The 14205-nt window shown below is 35.6% G+C and overlaps 1 protein-coding gene across 1 annotated transcript; it reads left to right on the top strand.

Annotated features, from left to right (window-relative positions):
- Nucleotides 1-4368: 4368 nt before the first annotated feature.
- On the top strand, nucleotides 4369-12688 carry LOC136071391 (chloride channel protein CLC-d-like). Its single transcript, XM_065782612.1, has 9 exons — nucleotides 4369-4529; nucleotides 6321-6399; nucleotides 6491-6546; nucleotides 7021-7107; nucleotides 7191-7260; nucleotides 10771-10947; nucleotides 11047-11148; nucleotides 11232-11278; nucleotides 12087-12688. Exons 1-9 carry the CDS (start codon nucleotides 4492-4494, stop codon nucleotides 12181-12183), a joined length of 753 nt encoding a protein of 250 aa, XP_065638684.1. The 5' UTR covers nucleotides 4369-4491; the 3' UTR covers nucleotides 12184-12688.
- The last annotated feature ends 1517 nt before the right edge of the window (nucleotides 12689-14205 follow it).

Raw genomic sequence — 14205 nt, forward strand, 5'->3', positions numbered from 1 at the left:
TCAAAGTTAGGGGGTCAGCCCCCAAGGACGCCTCAGGGTCTCAACCCCCTCTTACCCTTCCCCCTCCTCCTCTTTCTCCAGTCAACGTTTTTGCTCCTACCAACCCTGAAGAAGAGAAAGAAGGAGAATGAGGGGATTGAGAAGGGGGAATTGGTCCCTCAGAAGGACGGGTCCCCTCTTCCCTAAAGTAGCAAAAGACGACCAAGGAAAAGGGTAGGGCTTCCTCGGTTGAGAGTAGGGAGGACCAGACCGTGGTCGTGGTGCACCTTCAAAATCCCGCTTGGGACCCTCGGGTGGAGTTGGATGGGGCTGTCATACCATGGAACTCTTAGGGAGTTCTAGAAAGGGCACGCCCACTATCTAGCTGAAGCTTTGGAGCAACCCCTCCTGCTGCCGAGGGATATGGATTCATTGAAGCATGTACAGCAGCTAGACCTCTTTTTTTCCCTAAAGAGGGACCTTACTTTGGTAAGTTCCTGGACATGCCTCACTAAGGGCGTTTTCTTTCTTTTTTATTTTTTATTTTTATAACATATTCCTCTGTTGTTTCTGTGCAGGCTATCTAGGAGGTTTTTATGGCCGAAGAGTGGGTCAGGGATGTTAGGAATGAGGCTAAGGTTGAGGGCAACCTCTGCCCTGAGACCAGTAAGGCCTTGGGAGCTACTAAACAAAAGAACCAAGAGTTCACTACAAAGCTGACCACAGAGGAGAGGGCGCAGAAAAGTGCTGAGGTTGGTCTAAAAAATGCCCAGGACCAGGCTGAGGATCAACATAAAAAGCTCTATCATACTGAGATAAAGCTGGCCACAGCGAAACAACAGGTCCTGGAGCTGAAGGCAGGGTTGGAGAAAGCAAAGGAAGCTACTCGGTTGGCCAAGGAAGCTACGAAGTAGGCGTCCTACGACCTTGGGGTGCAAGAGACCGAGGTCCGTTTGGTAGACGAGCTGGTCGAGGTCTGCAGGGACTACTGTCAGGAGGTATGGATGAAGGCCCTCAACTTGGCAAAAGTCCTTGCTACCTCGGAATGGAGGAAGGCAGAGACCGTCTACTACCTTCCGGACATTTGTGAAGTTCCAGTTGCACTCCCACCTCTCATTGCCCTTGCACCAACCTCCTCGGAGCAGCCCCTATCACCCAGGCCTCTCTTCCTCCTCCCGAGGTCTCCAAAGGGTCTAGCCAAGCTGGTAACCAAGGTTAGAGGGTTGAGGTGGCTAAGGATAAAGGCAAGGGCAAGGAGGTCAAGCCCCTGTCAGAGGCCAAGGGTCTAGAGGCTGATCTTAAGCTCGCTACTCCTAAGGCTAAAGATGCTACTCCCAAGACAAAGGAGGCTGAGACCAAATCCAATGAGGCTGCCACCGACACTCATGTCTCCTAGCCGGGCAGCAAAGAAGACCCTCCTCCTAAGTCCAAGGCGTAGTTTAGGATCTTTTTCTTTTGCTCTTTTTTTTTTTTACATGTAATTTTCCTTGGTTATGGCAGTTTTGCCATTGTTCATGATCTATCTTTCTTTTACTTAATGAAAAGACTTCAATTTTTACTTTATGAACCTTTCTTTTTCCTTACAATATTTATCTTTCGTTGGCTATAGTCCTTGTTTTGCCCTCTGCTAAGACTTTTAATTAATGATACTTCTAAGGGTGAATACCCATACTTTAACAAAAGCTAATAGTAATGACTGGTTGTTAACTCAAACAAATCCAACCTACATAAACAATGAGAAGAATGACTGCGTTGGTTCTGAAAACTGTGTAGTCAACAGGGAGGTCTGAGTCCCTAGAGACAGACAAAACACTTAGTAGGAAAAGAGTGTCCGAGGTCTCTCATTTTAAGAGTATCTTACTAATTTACCCTCATAATCCTTTAATCAAGACCCAGGGTGAGCCTCTGCTTTGATGAGATGATGCATATGCTGAGGTCCCAGCCTTGGTGAGTTCTCCAAGTGTTAATTTCCCCAAGGCATATGATCCGAGGAACCAGATATATCCCAAGTTTTGTTTAACACTTAAACAAATAATCAGGAATATTAATTTACCCAAGGCATGTGGTCTTGGGAAAATTAATATTCCTAGGGTTGCCTAGGTGCTTCTTAAGATGTTTGATGGGTGTATTTGGAGGGACTAGAATAGGTGCACATTTGAGGATATGACGTGGCCAGGGGGAGCAGCTCTTAGCGTCTTTCACAGGACTTTATTTGATTGTTCTCAGGCATAGGGACTCATATCTAGTGATTCCATCCGATGTTTATAGACTCCCTTATTTCTTTTATATAGTTTTTTTGTCCTTTTCTTCTATATTATTTGATGTACTCTTCTTACTGCTGCATGTTCTTTTTACATGTAGCAGTCCCTTTATAATGACATTTTGTCTTACCTATATGAAAAAACATTTCTATGTAACACACAATTATGTGCCCTCTTTTTTGTTTTCCCATGTTATAGTCAATACATATGCTACTATTACCTCCATATGAACCTTTTCTATTGCCATTTCTATTTTCATGGTCACGTGCTTTGCTTAAGACTATTTTCCGTTAGATTGCCAGCATATACAATTTGCTACATGCTGCCTTCAATCTTGTTCCTGATGTGCTTTTTCTTGGACTTTTTAGATATGCTCTACTGGGAGCTGCTTCTTTTCTTGGAGGTTTAATGCAGATGACAGTCTCTCTGTGTCATTATGGTTGAGTGATGTGCATGAAATATATACAATAAAATACTCACATATCTACATATTTAGCTTTACTTTTATGTTATTTTGTGACTAATTATGTAATATCTTTGTGTTGCAGGTAACAAGGGCTTTACATGCAAAGTGGGGCTAGGCCGATTGAATCAAGCCAACTTACATCCAGCCAGGCATGAATATTAAATTTAAGTCCAATTGGAGTAAGGAATCAAAGGAAATTTGCACCAAATCCAAGTCCAATTCGGATTAGGATTCCAGCCTGCACATCAGTTAGTATTTTTGGCATAACTTTTGGCTCAGATATCCAATTGAGATGATTCAAGTTGGGCTGGAAAGTTAACTTAAAGGGCTACAACTTTGTAGTTTACCAGGAGCCCGAATTCTGAAGTTAAATGGGCCAAAATAGTCGGTTAAGTGAAGCCTAAAAATCTGAGATTTTCTCCAAACGGGAATTTAACTTGTAATAGGATTCCTTGACCTATTTAAAGGCTTTTTAGGGCAAAATTCATGGAGGCTAGTGCTAGGGCTGAGATGCAAAACAGAAAATTGGAGCAAGAGGCAGTGCCGCATGTGGCTTCTCGCATTGTGACTATTTCTTTCTCTATTTTATTTGTCTAGTTTAATGTTTAGTATTTTATTCTTTTGTTTTATTTCAATTACCATGAGTAGCTAAATTTATAATTAGGGTTGAGGATGAAACCTTGTTAAGGATTATCAATAATATTTATGTGATTTGATTTTTCCCACAATAGTTGTTCTTTAATGATTTAAATTGTTCTTGCTTCATATCAATTGACTAAGATGGGATTCTAGATATGAGTTCAATCATGTTTTTCTCATGATTTAGGATTTGTCTTAATTAATTGAATGCTTGGTTTTATTTGATTTTTCCCACAATAGTTGTTCTTTAATGATTTAAATTGTTCTTGCTTCATATCAATTGACTAAGATGGGATTCTAGATATGAGTTCAATCATGTTTTTCTCATGATTTAGGATTTGTCTTAATTAATTGAATGCTTGGTTTATTAATTCTTGATTATAGAATTGGATATCGTTTGTGATTTGTCTGTCAATGGATACAAGTTATGATTTGATTTTTAGAATTGGATATATCTTGTGATTTGTTTGGCTACGGATACAATTGATGATTTGATTTTATACTTAAGAAGCGAAAAAGAATGTGCTTTTGATTTTTACAATAAGGATTTTAATGAGGATATTTTCCATGATAGCAAGATTGATTTCTAGATTATCATGTAGTGAGTTGAGAAAAATTAATGATTATAAATATATGCTGATATGACTTACAAGGTGGATTCCAAAACCTTAATTCCTTTCCCTTGATTATTTACATCTTTTTATTGCTTTATATCTTTTGCTTAGTTTAACTATTTGCTTAGTTGATTTAATTTCAAAACAACCAATTTTTATTAAACTAGATTAGGATTAATTTGATTAAGGTTTAATTAATTTTCCTACGTTCATTCAAGTCTCTGTGGGTTCGACCTCGTTCTTGTCAAACTATACTTCGGTACGGTTCGTACACTTGCGAATATTTTAAAATTTCACAACATTGAGATCACAAATAACTTGAAACTTTTACCTCTGATCATGCTTGTTCTTCTAATTTCAATTTTCAAAGGTATTGTTTTTAGGGTTTGTCATTTTACTAATAGTTGCGTTATGAAATGTACTTAGTCATTTCCCATGGCAGGCTATTGGTGATGCTTTTAATGAAGGCCTATATGAGGAACAGGCACAACTGAGGGGCATTCCATTACTGTAATCTAGACCTAAGTACCAGATGCGTAAAATGGCAGCTAAAGAGGCCTGTGGACAAAGGATGAATGTCACTTATAATTTCAATTTTTCCATTAATTATTGATTCTGAACGAAGATATGTCTAGTGTCAAGACAGACAAGAGTTTTCCCAACAACGGCCCTTATAAATGTAAACGTTAGGACGTTGACACATGTAATGTGTATAGGTGTAAAAAATTATTGTATTCTGGCCCAACTAAGTTTTTTGATTGGTATTTTGGCCTAAGTAAATTGGAATATGCCTACTTGAAATAGGCCATGCAGAACCTAGGGTCATGGTTCACATAATTTGACTGAGGCTTTCAGAGGAAGAAAACCCTGCTGGCTTACAATTAATGAAAAAAAAAACTAAAAAAAGATAAAATGGTCTTATTTGTGGAAGATATGGATTTGCTGTTGTGCTATAATATAATCATATTAGTACAATAGAGTAGGGAAGACAAAAAATGGAGAAGCTTTTGGTAAAAGATTGCAAATGATTTCTCTCCATACTGAGAAGGAAAATTTAGTAACTATTAACAAATTTGGAAACTAATAACAAAAAATAGGGGGAAAATAGAACCTCCAATATCAAATGTTATCACTACAAAAAAAGGGACTATAGCCGCATTTCAAAAACGCGGCTATAGACCCCAAAAACGCGGCTATAGCTTAGAGTCACGTTTCCTATAGCTGCGTTTACAAACACGGCCTAAACGGTGCAGCAATAGGCCTATAGCCGTGTTTTTAACCACGACTATACGCCAGCTTGGAGCTACGTTTATAACCGCGACTAAGGGTTCGGACCTATAGGTACATTTTAAAAACGCGGCTATAGGTTTTTTTAAAATCAAAAAAAAATATTTTTGGGTTTTTTTTTTTCTAGAAAACAAAAAAAAAAAATTTTCCAAAAAATTCAAAATTTGAAATTCAAATAAAAAAAATTCAAAATTAAATGCAAATCCAAAAATTTCAAAATCAAACACAATCTCAAAAAATTCAAAATCAAACACAACATACTCACAATACAAAAACACCTAGAAAATTCAAAATCAAACACAAACCCAGAAAATTAAAAATCAAACACAACATACTCACAATACAAACACACCCAGAAAATTCAAAATCATACACAACATACTCCAAAATATAAGAACACAAACTCATTTAAACATAATCACAATATCAGCAACAAAGTAGCACAAATTCAAGCACAGATGCAAAAAATTCAAAATCAAATATTGCTAGAATATCCACTTCATTCAAAATTTTCAGTAGATCTATTGACAAATCAGTGTGCTTGAGATAAAGAAAAAAAAAAGGTTTTTTTTTTTTTTTTAAAAAAAAAGGGAAAGAGAGAAGACCTGAAGACTTACGATGGAGTGAGTGAAGAATGAAGAAAGAAAAAAGAAAGAAGAAGAAGAAATAAAAGAAAAGAAGAAAGTGGCGTAGGTGGGAAAGGGGGGCACGTGGAAGCTGAACAAAAAAAAAAAAATTTATTTATTATTTGGATGTTACATATAGCGGCGTTTTTAGAAAACGCGGCTATAGGTCACCCGCGTTTTTTAAAAACACAGCTATAGCTTGAGGCTTTAGCCACGTTCCTATGAAACACGGCTATAGGTTAGCTATAGCTGCGTTTTTTGTAGTGTATGCTCATTATCTTTTCAAATCAAGAGGTGTACCTTCTGATGTACATGCATATATAATATGGTGGTGGATACATTTCTTTTTCCAACTATTTGGCTTTGGGTGAATTTTATTGGTTTTTTTTTCACTTGCATTGTGCATGCCATCATAAATTCACTGAGCACTTTCTTTCCCAACTTTGAAGGTGGTCTCCTTCCCTCGTGTTGTTAAGGTTGCAGATGTAGTTTCTATTTTGCAAAGCAACAAACATAATGGTTTTCCTGTAAGCTTAACTCATACTTTGCTCTTAATTCCAATTTTAATGGTGTTCTAGCCCAATTCTTAAGTACTTTATCATACTTCAACTTACCCAGGTGATTGATCACACAAGAAATGGGGATGCGCTTGTCATTGGACTTATGCTTCGCAGGTATAGCATATTGAGTTGGTTTTCTTTCTATACGTGTGATATCATTTCTAAGAAGCAGAAGCATGTATTTGCACTCAGTTTGTTTCAGTGGAAAACATTTTTTGAAGATAGTTTTCTGCATTTTCCTATATTTTCGTGTCATTAAAAAAAAATGTCAAAGGAAAAAACTATCTTTGGTCAATCGAAAATCCTATTAAAAATATAATTTATTTTTTGAGATTGTTTTATGCTTAAATTTTCTTAAAAACAATTCTATCTCTAGCCATATTAAATAAAGCAAGTTAAGAGGCAATATGGAAACTATTGAAAACAACTATATCTCATTTTAAAAGCCGGTATCAAACGTAGGAAAATGAGATAGTTTTCCAAAAATTATTTTTAAAATATTACTTGTTTTAGAAATTGTTAATGTTGAAACAAATGGGTCGTTAGTGTAAAAAAAATAACATTTTTAGTATTTGGTTCATGATGCAGTCATATGTTGGTACTTCTTCAGTCTAAGGTAGATTTCCAGCACAGTCCTTTGCCCAATGATACAAGAGCTGGATCCAGGCCTATTAGGTAATTGGCGGTTTCATACTACAGTTAAGTCTTGCCTTATCTTCACTTCTCTATAAGATTTTGATTGTTCCTCTAAACTCCAGGCACACTCCGAGTGAATTTGTCAAACCTGTTTCCAGTAAAGGATTAACTCTGGATGATAATTTAGGGGTGGCAAAATCAACCCAAACCCATTTGCCCACCCAAACCCGCCTACTTAAAATAAACCCAAACCCACCCAATTATTAGTTGGGTTAAATGGGTATTAACCCAATTAAACCCAATTAACACTAATGTTTATTGGGTTTTAATTGGGTAACCAATTACCCAACTCCAAAACTACTAAAATTACCAAAATACCCTCTCAACCTAAAAAATGACCAAAATAACACATAAACCCAAAAAATGACCAAAATACCCCTGAAATCCAAAAAAAGACCAAAATACCCCCGAAACCTAAAAATGACCAAAAGACCCTAAAACCCAAAAAATGACCAAAATACCCCCCAAAACCTAAAAATGACCAAAATACCCCTAAAACCCAAAAATGACCAAATACCCCTAAAACCTAAAAATGACTAAAATACCATTGAAATCCAAAAAATGACCAAAATACCTCTGAAACCCAAAAAAAGACCAAAATACCCCGAAACCTAAAAATGACCAAAATACCCTTGAAATCCAAAAAATGACCAAAATACCCTGAAACCCAAAAATGACCAAAATACCCTCGAAACCTAAAAATGACCAAAATACCCCGAAACCCAAAAATAACCAAAATACCCTCAAAACCTAAAAATGACCAAAATACCCCTAAAATCCAAAAAATGACCAAAATACCCCAAAACCTAAAAATGACCAAAATACCCTAAAACCCAAAAAATGACCAAAATACCCCTAAAACCCAAAAAATTACCAAAATACCGCCGAAACCTAAAAATGACCAAAATACCCCTGAAATCCAAAAAAATGACCAAAATACCTCCGAAACCTAAAAATTACCAAAATACCTCCGAAACCTAAAAAATGGCAAAATAACCCCGAAGTCTAAAAAATAACCAAAATAACCCTAAAACCTAAAAAATGACCAAAATACCCGCGAAACCTTAAAAATGATTAAAATACCCTCGAAACCTAAAAATTAGCCAAAATAACCCCGAAGCCTAAAAATTGATCAAAATAACCTAGAAACCTAAAAATGATCAAAATAACCCTGGAACAAAAAAATTACCAAAATAACCCAAAGTCTAAAAATTGACAAAAATACCCCTAAACCTAAAAATGACCAAAATACCCCCTAAATCTAAAAAGTGACCAAAATATCCCTTAAACCTAAAAAATGACCAAAATACCCTCAAACCTCTAAAGTGACGAAAATACCCCTAAACTTTGAAATGACCCAAATAAACCCAATACCGCTAAAATGGCCACAAACAACGTGAAACCTCTAAAATTTCCAAAAATACCCTGAAACGTCTAAAACGACCAAAATACCTCTAAACCTATAAAACGACCAAAAACCCCTCAAAATATATAAAATGACCAACATACAACTAATCCTATAAGATGAACAAAATACACTCGAAGCCTCTAAAATTACCAAAATAGGGGTTTGGTTATCTTAGTCATTTTTTATGTTTATGGGTATTTTGGTCATTTTTTATGTTTAGGGAGTATTTTGGTCTTTTTTTGTTTTACAGGGGATTTTGATAATTTTTTAGGTTTAGGGTGTATTTTTATCGACTTACAGATTTAAGGGGCTTTTTTTTGTCATTTTATAGTTTCGAGGAATTTTGTCATTTTTAGGTTTCAAGGATATTTTAGTCATTTTAAGGTTTAGGGGTTATTATGGTTGTATTTAGGTTTCAGGGGTATTTTGGTCATTTTTTAGGTTTCAAGGGTATTTCAGTTAATTTTTAGGTTTCGAAGGTACATCGATTATTTTTTAGGTTTAGGGGGTATTTTGGTCATTTTTAGGTTTATGGGCTATTTTGGTCATTTTTAGGTTTCTAGGTTATTTTGGTCAATTTTTAGACTTCGTGGTTATTTGGCCATTTTTGAAGTTTCGGGAGTATTTTGGTCATTTTTAGTTTTCAAGGTTATTTTGGTCAATTTTTAGGCTTTGAGGTTATTTTGGTCATTTTTAGGTTTCAGAGGTATTTTAGTAATTTTTTAGGTTTTGGAGGTATTTTGGACATTTTTTGGGTTTAGGGGTATTTTGGTCATTTTTAGGTTTAGGGCTATTTTGGTCATTTTTAGGTTTCTAGGTTATTTTTGTCAATTTTTAGACTTCGTGGTTATTTTGGACATTTTTGAAGTTTTGGGAGTATTTTGGTCATTTTTAGTTTTCAGGGTTATTTTGGTCAATTTTTAGGCTTCAATGTTAGTTTGGCCATTTTTTAGGTTTCAAAGGTATTTTAGTAATTTTTAGGTTTGGAGGTATTTTGGACATTTTTGGGTTATGGGTATTTTGGTCATTTTCAGGTTTTGGGGTATTTTGGTCATTTTAGGTTTCTAGGTTATTTTGGTCAATGTTTAGACTTCGTAGTTATTTTGGCCATTTTTGAAGTTTCGGGAGTATTTTTGTCATTTTCAGTTTTCAGGGTTATTTTGGTCAATTTTTAGGTTTCGAGGTTATTTTGGCCATTTTTTAGGTTTCAGAGGTATTTTAGTAATTTTTTAGGTTTTGGAGGTATTGGACATTTTTTTGGTTTATGGGGTATTTTGGTCATTTTAGGTTTTGGGGTATTTTGGTCATTTTCAGGTTTCTAGGTTATTTTGGTCAATTTTTAGACTTCGTGGTTATTTTGGCCATTTTTGAAGTTTCGGGAGTATTTTGGTCATTTTTAGTTTTCAGGGTTATTTTGGTGAATTTTTAGGTTTCGAGGTTATTTTGACCATTTTTTGGTTTCAGAGTATTTTAGTAATTTTTTCGATTTTGGAGGTATTTTGGACTTTTTTTGGGTTTATGGGGTATTTTGGTCATTTTTAGGTTTGGGGTATTTTGGTCATTTTTTGGATTTCAGGGGTATTTTGGTCATTTTATGGGTTTTGGAGTATTTTGATCATTTTTAGGTTTCAGGGGTATTTTGGTCATTTTGGGTTCTAGGGTATTTTGGTAATTTTTAGGTTTCGGAGGTATTTTCGTCATTTTTTGGTTTTGGGATATTTTGGTAATTTTATGGATTTTGGGGGTATCTTGGTAATTTTTAGGTTTCAGGAGTATTTTGGTCATTTTTTAGGTTTCGGGGGTATTTTGGTCATTTTATGGGTTTGGTGGGTATTTTGGTCATTTTTTGGGTTTCAAGGGTATTTTGGTCATTTTTTAGGTTTTGGAGGGTATTTTGGTAATTTTAATGTTTTGGGATATTTTGGTCATTTTTTAGGTTCTAGGGGGTATTTTGGTAATTTTGGCTTTAAGGGGTATTTTGGTCATTTTTTGGGTTTTTGGGCTATTTTGGTCATTTTCTGGATTTTAGAGGTATTTGGTCATTTTTTTGGATTTTGGGGTATTTTGGTAATTTTCAGGTTTTGGGGTATTTTGGTCATTTTTTAAGATTTTAGAGTACTTTGGTTATTTTCACTTTAGTGGCATTTTGGTAATTTTGATAATTGGGTAATTGGGTGGGTTGGGGTTTACCCATAATAATTGGGTTGGGTTGGATTTGGGTTATAAGGAATTAGTTAAATGAGTTTTATATATCCAACCTAATTATGCCCACCCCAAACCCACCCAAACCCGCCCATTTGCCACCCCTAGATGATATACATCTTAGTCCTGATGACTGGGAAATGTACATAGATCTTGCCCCATTTTTGAATCCATCTCCATACATTGTCCCGAAGATGTCTCTGACAAAGGTGATAATATGTCTTTACATGTAGGATTATTTTTGTATGCATGTGTCCTGTCTGTTTCTAATATTGTCAGATAAACATTGCATCTTCTTGCTTGTACAGGTATATAATCTTTTCCGCCAACTAGGCTTGAGATATATATTTGTTGTCCCTCGTCCATCTCGTGTAATTGGTCTGATAACCCGGACGGATTTGTTGATTGAGGTATTGCTACTGTCCTTAACCTTTCTATATATTCAGATTGTATAGACTTTATAGTAATCAACATTTGATGGTTTGCATCACAGGATAATGAGGAATCAGCTACGGTGGAGCTCCAATCGACCAGTGTAAGGTCTCTATAATGCTTTGCTTAGATATACCAACTTTGATACTCTGCGATGGAGAATCTGATTTTAATCTGTAGAGCCAGTCTAGTACTTTTTTGTGGACTTACGACTTGAGAATCAATTTTCAAGCGGTAACTCTTTCTTTAATTGTGCTTAGCATATAGGATTCAGAGATGTCTATCAGCATGTGATTTTTTACTCTGCAAAGCAAGCAAAGGAAAAATTCTTCCTATGTTGATTTTGATGTTCCTTTAAAATTAACAGAAAGTACATGCCAGTTTTTGTCTGTTTTGATGAGTGTATAACAGTCACCCCCTATTGGTTGAATTTATTTATTTTCTTCTATCTTGGTTATTGATCAATTATTTTATTAGAGAAGGGTGATTAGAAGTCCATCTCAAATGAAGAGACAGCTAGTTGCACACATGAATTGAAATTGAAAACCAACTTTGGCTGTTTGGTGTACTGCAAGACCCTCTATTTCAATAAAATATTGCATGTTACTCTTTTCATTTTGTAGAATATATGTTACATTTTAATGGGTGTGAAAGCTTCCATTCTGATTAGAGCTTTACTTTTGGAATTCTCTTCAGATCTTGAACGTGTTAAAATTATATTTCTTTCATGCCTGCGGGTTCAATGATCAAGTTAAATTTTTAAGTCATCCTTTGGCCATGTACTAGCAATCTGTTCTTTGACTGAGCCATCTGTTTTCCTTATAGACAACTTATTATTATCAAATGTGAAGCAATATGTTTTCATTTATTTTTTATTTTCAACTTGTTAATCCTGTCCATAAACATCTGATCGCAGAGCATGGCATCATGATAGAAGAGTATCTATGGGGAATGGGGATGCAGAACGTCCACTTCTCAATGGTCTTCTGGTCCAAGGTCATACATCCAGCTGATGTTGCTGTCCTATCTTCCTTGAAGATTCATTCTTTTTTCTTACTACAATTCTTTCCTGAATCTAATTCTTTCTTCTATTCTGTAATCATAAATGTACCAAGCTTATAGGTTTAGAATTGACAATTAATTACTCCCCCTTTGATTGAATGTTGTCGGCTTGTCGTGGTAGAAAAAGGGCGCCTGGGGAGGTGGGGGTGTCATTGACCACACCCATCTAAATTTTGTATCATATACAACTAAGAGAAATAATCATATGATAGATTAGTGGATATGGTGGCAGTTTATTTTTGTTGCATGTACTCTTTCTCCTTTGAAACTCTCTTCCTCTGGGTGTGTGTGTAGATGTGTATAGTGGAGATGACTTTATTTATACTATGATTGACAATATTTCTATTGGTATCAATCCTGTAGAGGCCTGAGAAATACTTAGGAGACTTGGCTACATGGGAGAAAGCCGAGACTGCTCTTGGAGAAGCATTGGATGAGTTTGGGAAGCCATGGCAGGTAGTTTTCTACTTACACTATCAGTGCACCTAAACAACTAGCTGCTCTTTTTTGGTGTTTTCAAATATAACATGACTAATTTTCATTCACAAAAACCATACTATAGAACATCTGATCTGTGACAGATTTGACGTTGGTTATTATCTCTTGATCTTTGTTTTAAGCATATCCTCTATATCCCCTTTTCTGTTTTCACTTTAACTCTGAATGCTTATGCTGTGAGTCATGTTGTGCAGAAAAATGAAGGAGACGGTGCATTTTATGGTCCAAAGATAGATATTAGTGTATCTGATGCATTGAATAGGAAATTCCAGTGTGCAACTTACAGGTTTATGGTGTTCACTTTTATTTGTATTGTCTTTCCTGCAGCTATGTTATAATGCAGATTATCACTAAATAGATGAATGTCTATGTTTGCAGCTTGACTTCCAGCTTCCTGCTCGTTTTGAATTGTATTACTCTGCAGAGGATGAAGCCAAGAGGGAGACACCTGTTATGATACACAGAGCCATTCTAGGGTCTGTTGAGCGTATGTTTGCTATATTGTTGGAGCACTACAAAGGAAAATGGCCTTTCTGGCTTAGTCCACGCCAAGCAATTGTTTGCCCTGTGTCAGAGAAATCTCAGCCATATGCACTAAAGGTAGTTTTTCTGTATTCTTTTCAGTAGTAATTATTTTTTTGGATATTTTGTGTAGTGGTTGAATACCCATGCGAACAAGCTGGGTTGTGCTTAGTGGTGATGAGCTCAGACTCAAGTCATTACTACATCCGTCCCATATTGTCCGTCCTTTTAGAAACCCCCCTCCCTTTTTATTTTTTTATTTTTTATGGAACATCATTTAATAGGTTGTCTTTTAGTTAAAAAAGTACAAGTTTCCAAAAGTACCCTCATTAATTTGAACTCTAGTGGAAGAATGGTCTTGACTTTTTTTGAATAAAGTAAATGGTATGTTAGGAAATCACTTATTGTCTTTTCAAAGAGGACTACATTTTGGAACATCCAAAATGGATAGGGGTTCAATAATTTGTGATGGAGGGATAATTTAGACTGCTATTTTGCACCTTTTAATGGGCCAATCTCATATCAAACTTGAGTTGCTGGAAATCTTTGGTAGAAGGTCCAGTTGTGTTAAGTAGTATGTTGCTTTAGTTTTGTTCATGTACCCTACAAATAAGCAGTAGGTTGCTGGATTATGATTGAGATCAGATGCAAAAACTGTGAATGGCTGAGATTTAAAGTTGAAAAAAGCAACTTTAAATCTCAGCCATTATAAAAAAAAAGGTGAAAAAGTAAAAATTTGAAGTTAAAAATGAGAATGGTAAAAAAAATTGTGAGGGGGATGGAGCTAATTGCACCGCGATCCAAACCCGCAGGATTATATGGATGTTAAATAATATTGATCTCTGGGCTATTTTGTTTTCCATGTTTGTCAGAAATCTTGAAATGACGGCTAAGGGTAATGGCTTTCAGAAAAAAACTTGCTACTTGGTTATATTAAGTAGCTGTGTTATATT

Source organism: Quercus suber, unplaced genomic scaffold, assembly GCF_002906115.3.
Source record: "Quercus suber isolate HL8 unplaced genomic scaffold, Cork oak 2.0 scaffold_16, whole genome shotgun sequence".
Classification (NCBI taxonomy): domain Eukaryota; kingdom Viridiplantae; phylum Streptophyta; class Magnoliopsida; order Fagales; family Fagaceae; genus Quercus; species Quercus suber.

Bases quoted from the DNA above. Each gene is read 5' to 3' on its own strand.
- LOC136071391 (XM_065782612.1), top strand. From the start codon at position 4,492: ATGCGTAAAATGGCAGCTAAAGAGGCCTGTGGACAAAG. The intron at 6,547-7,020 runs GTATAGCATATT...TTCATGATGCAG, and splicing joins ATTGGACTTATGCTTCGCAG to TCATATGTTGGTACTTCTTC. The intron at 11,149-11,231 runs GTATTGCTACTG...TTTGCATCACAG, and splicing joins GGACGGATTTGTTGATTGAG to GATAATGAGGAATCAGCTAC.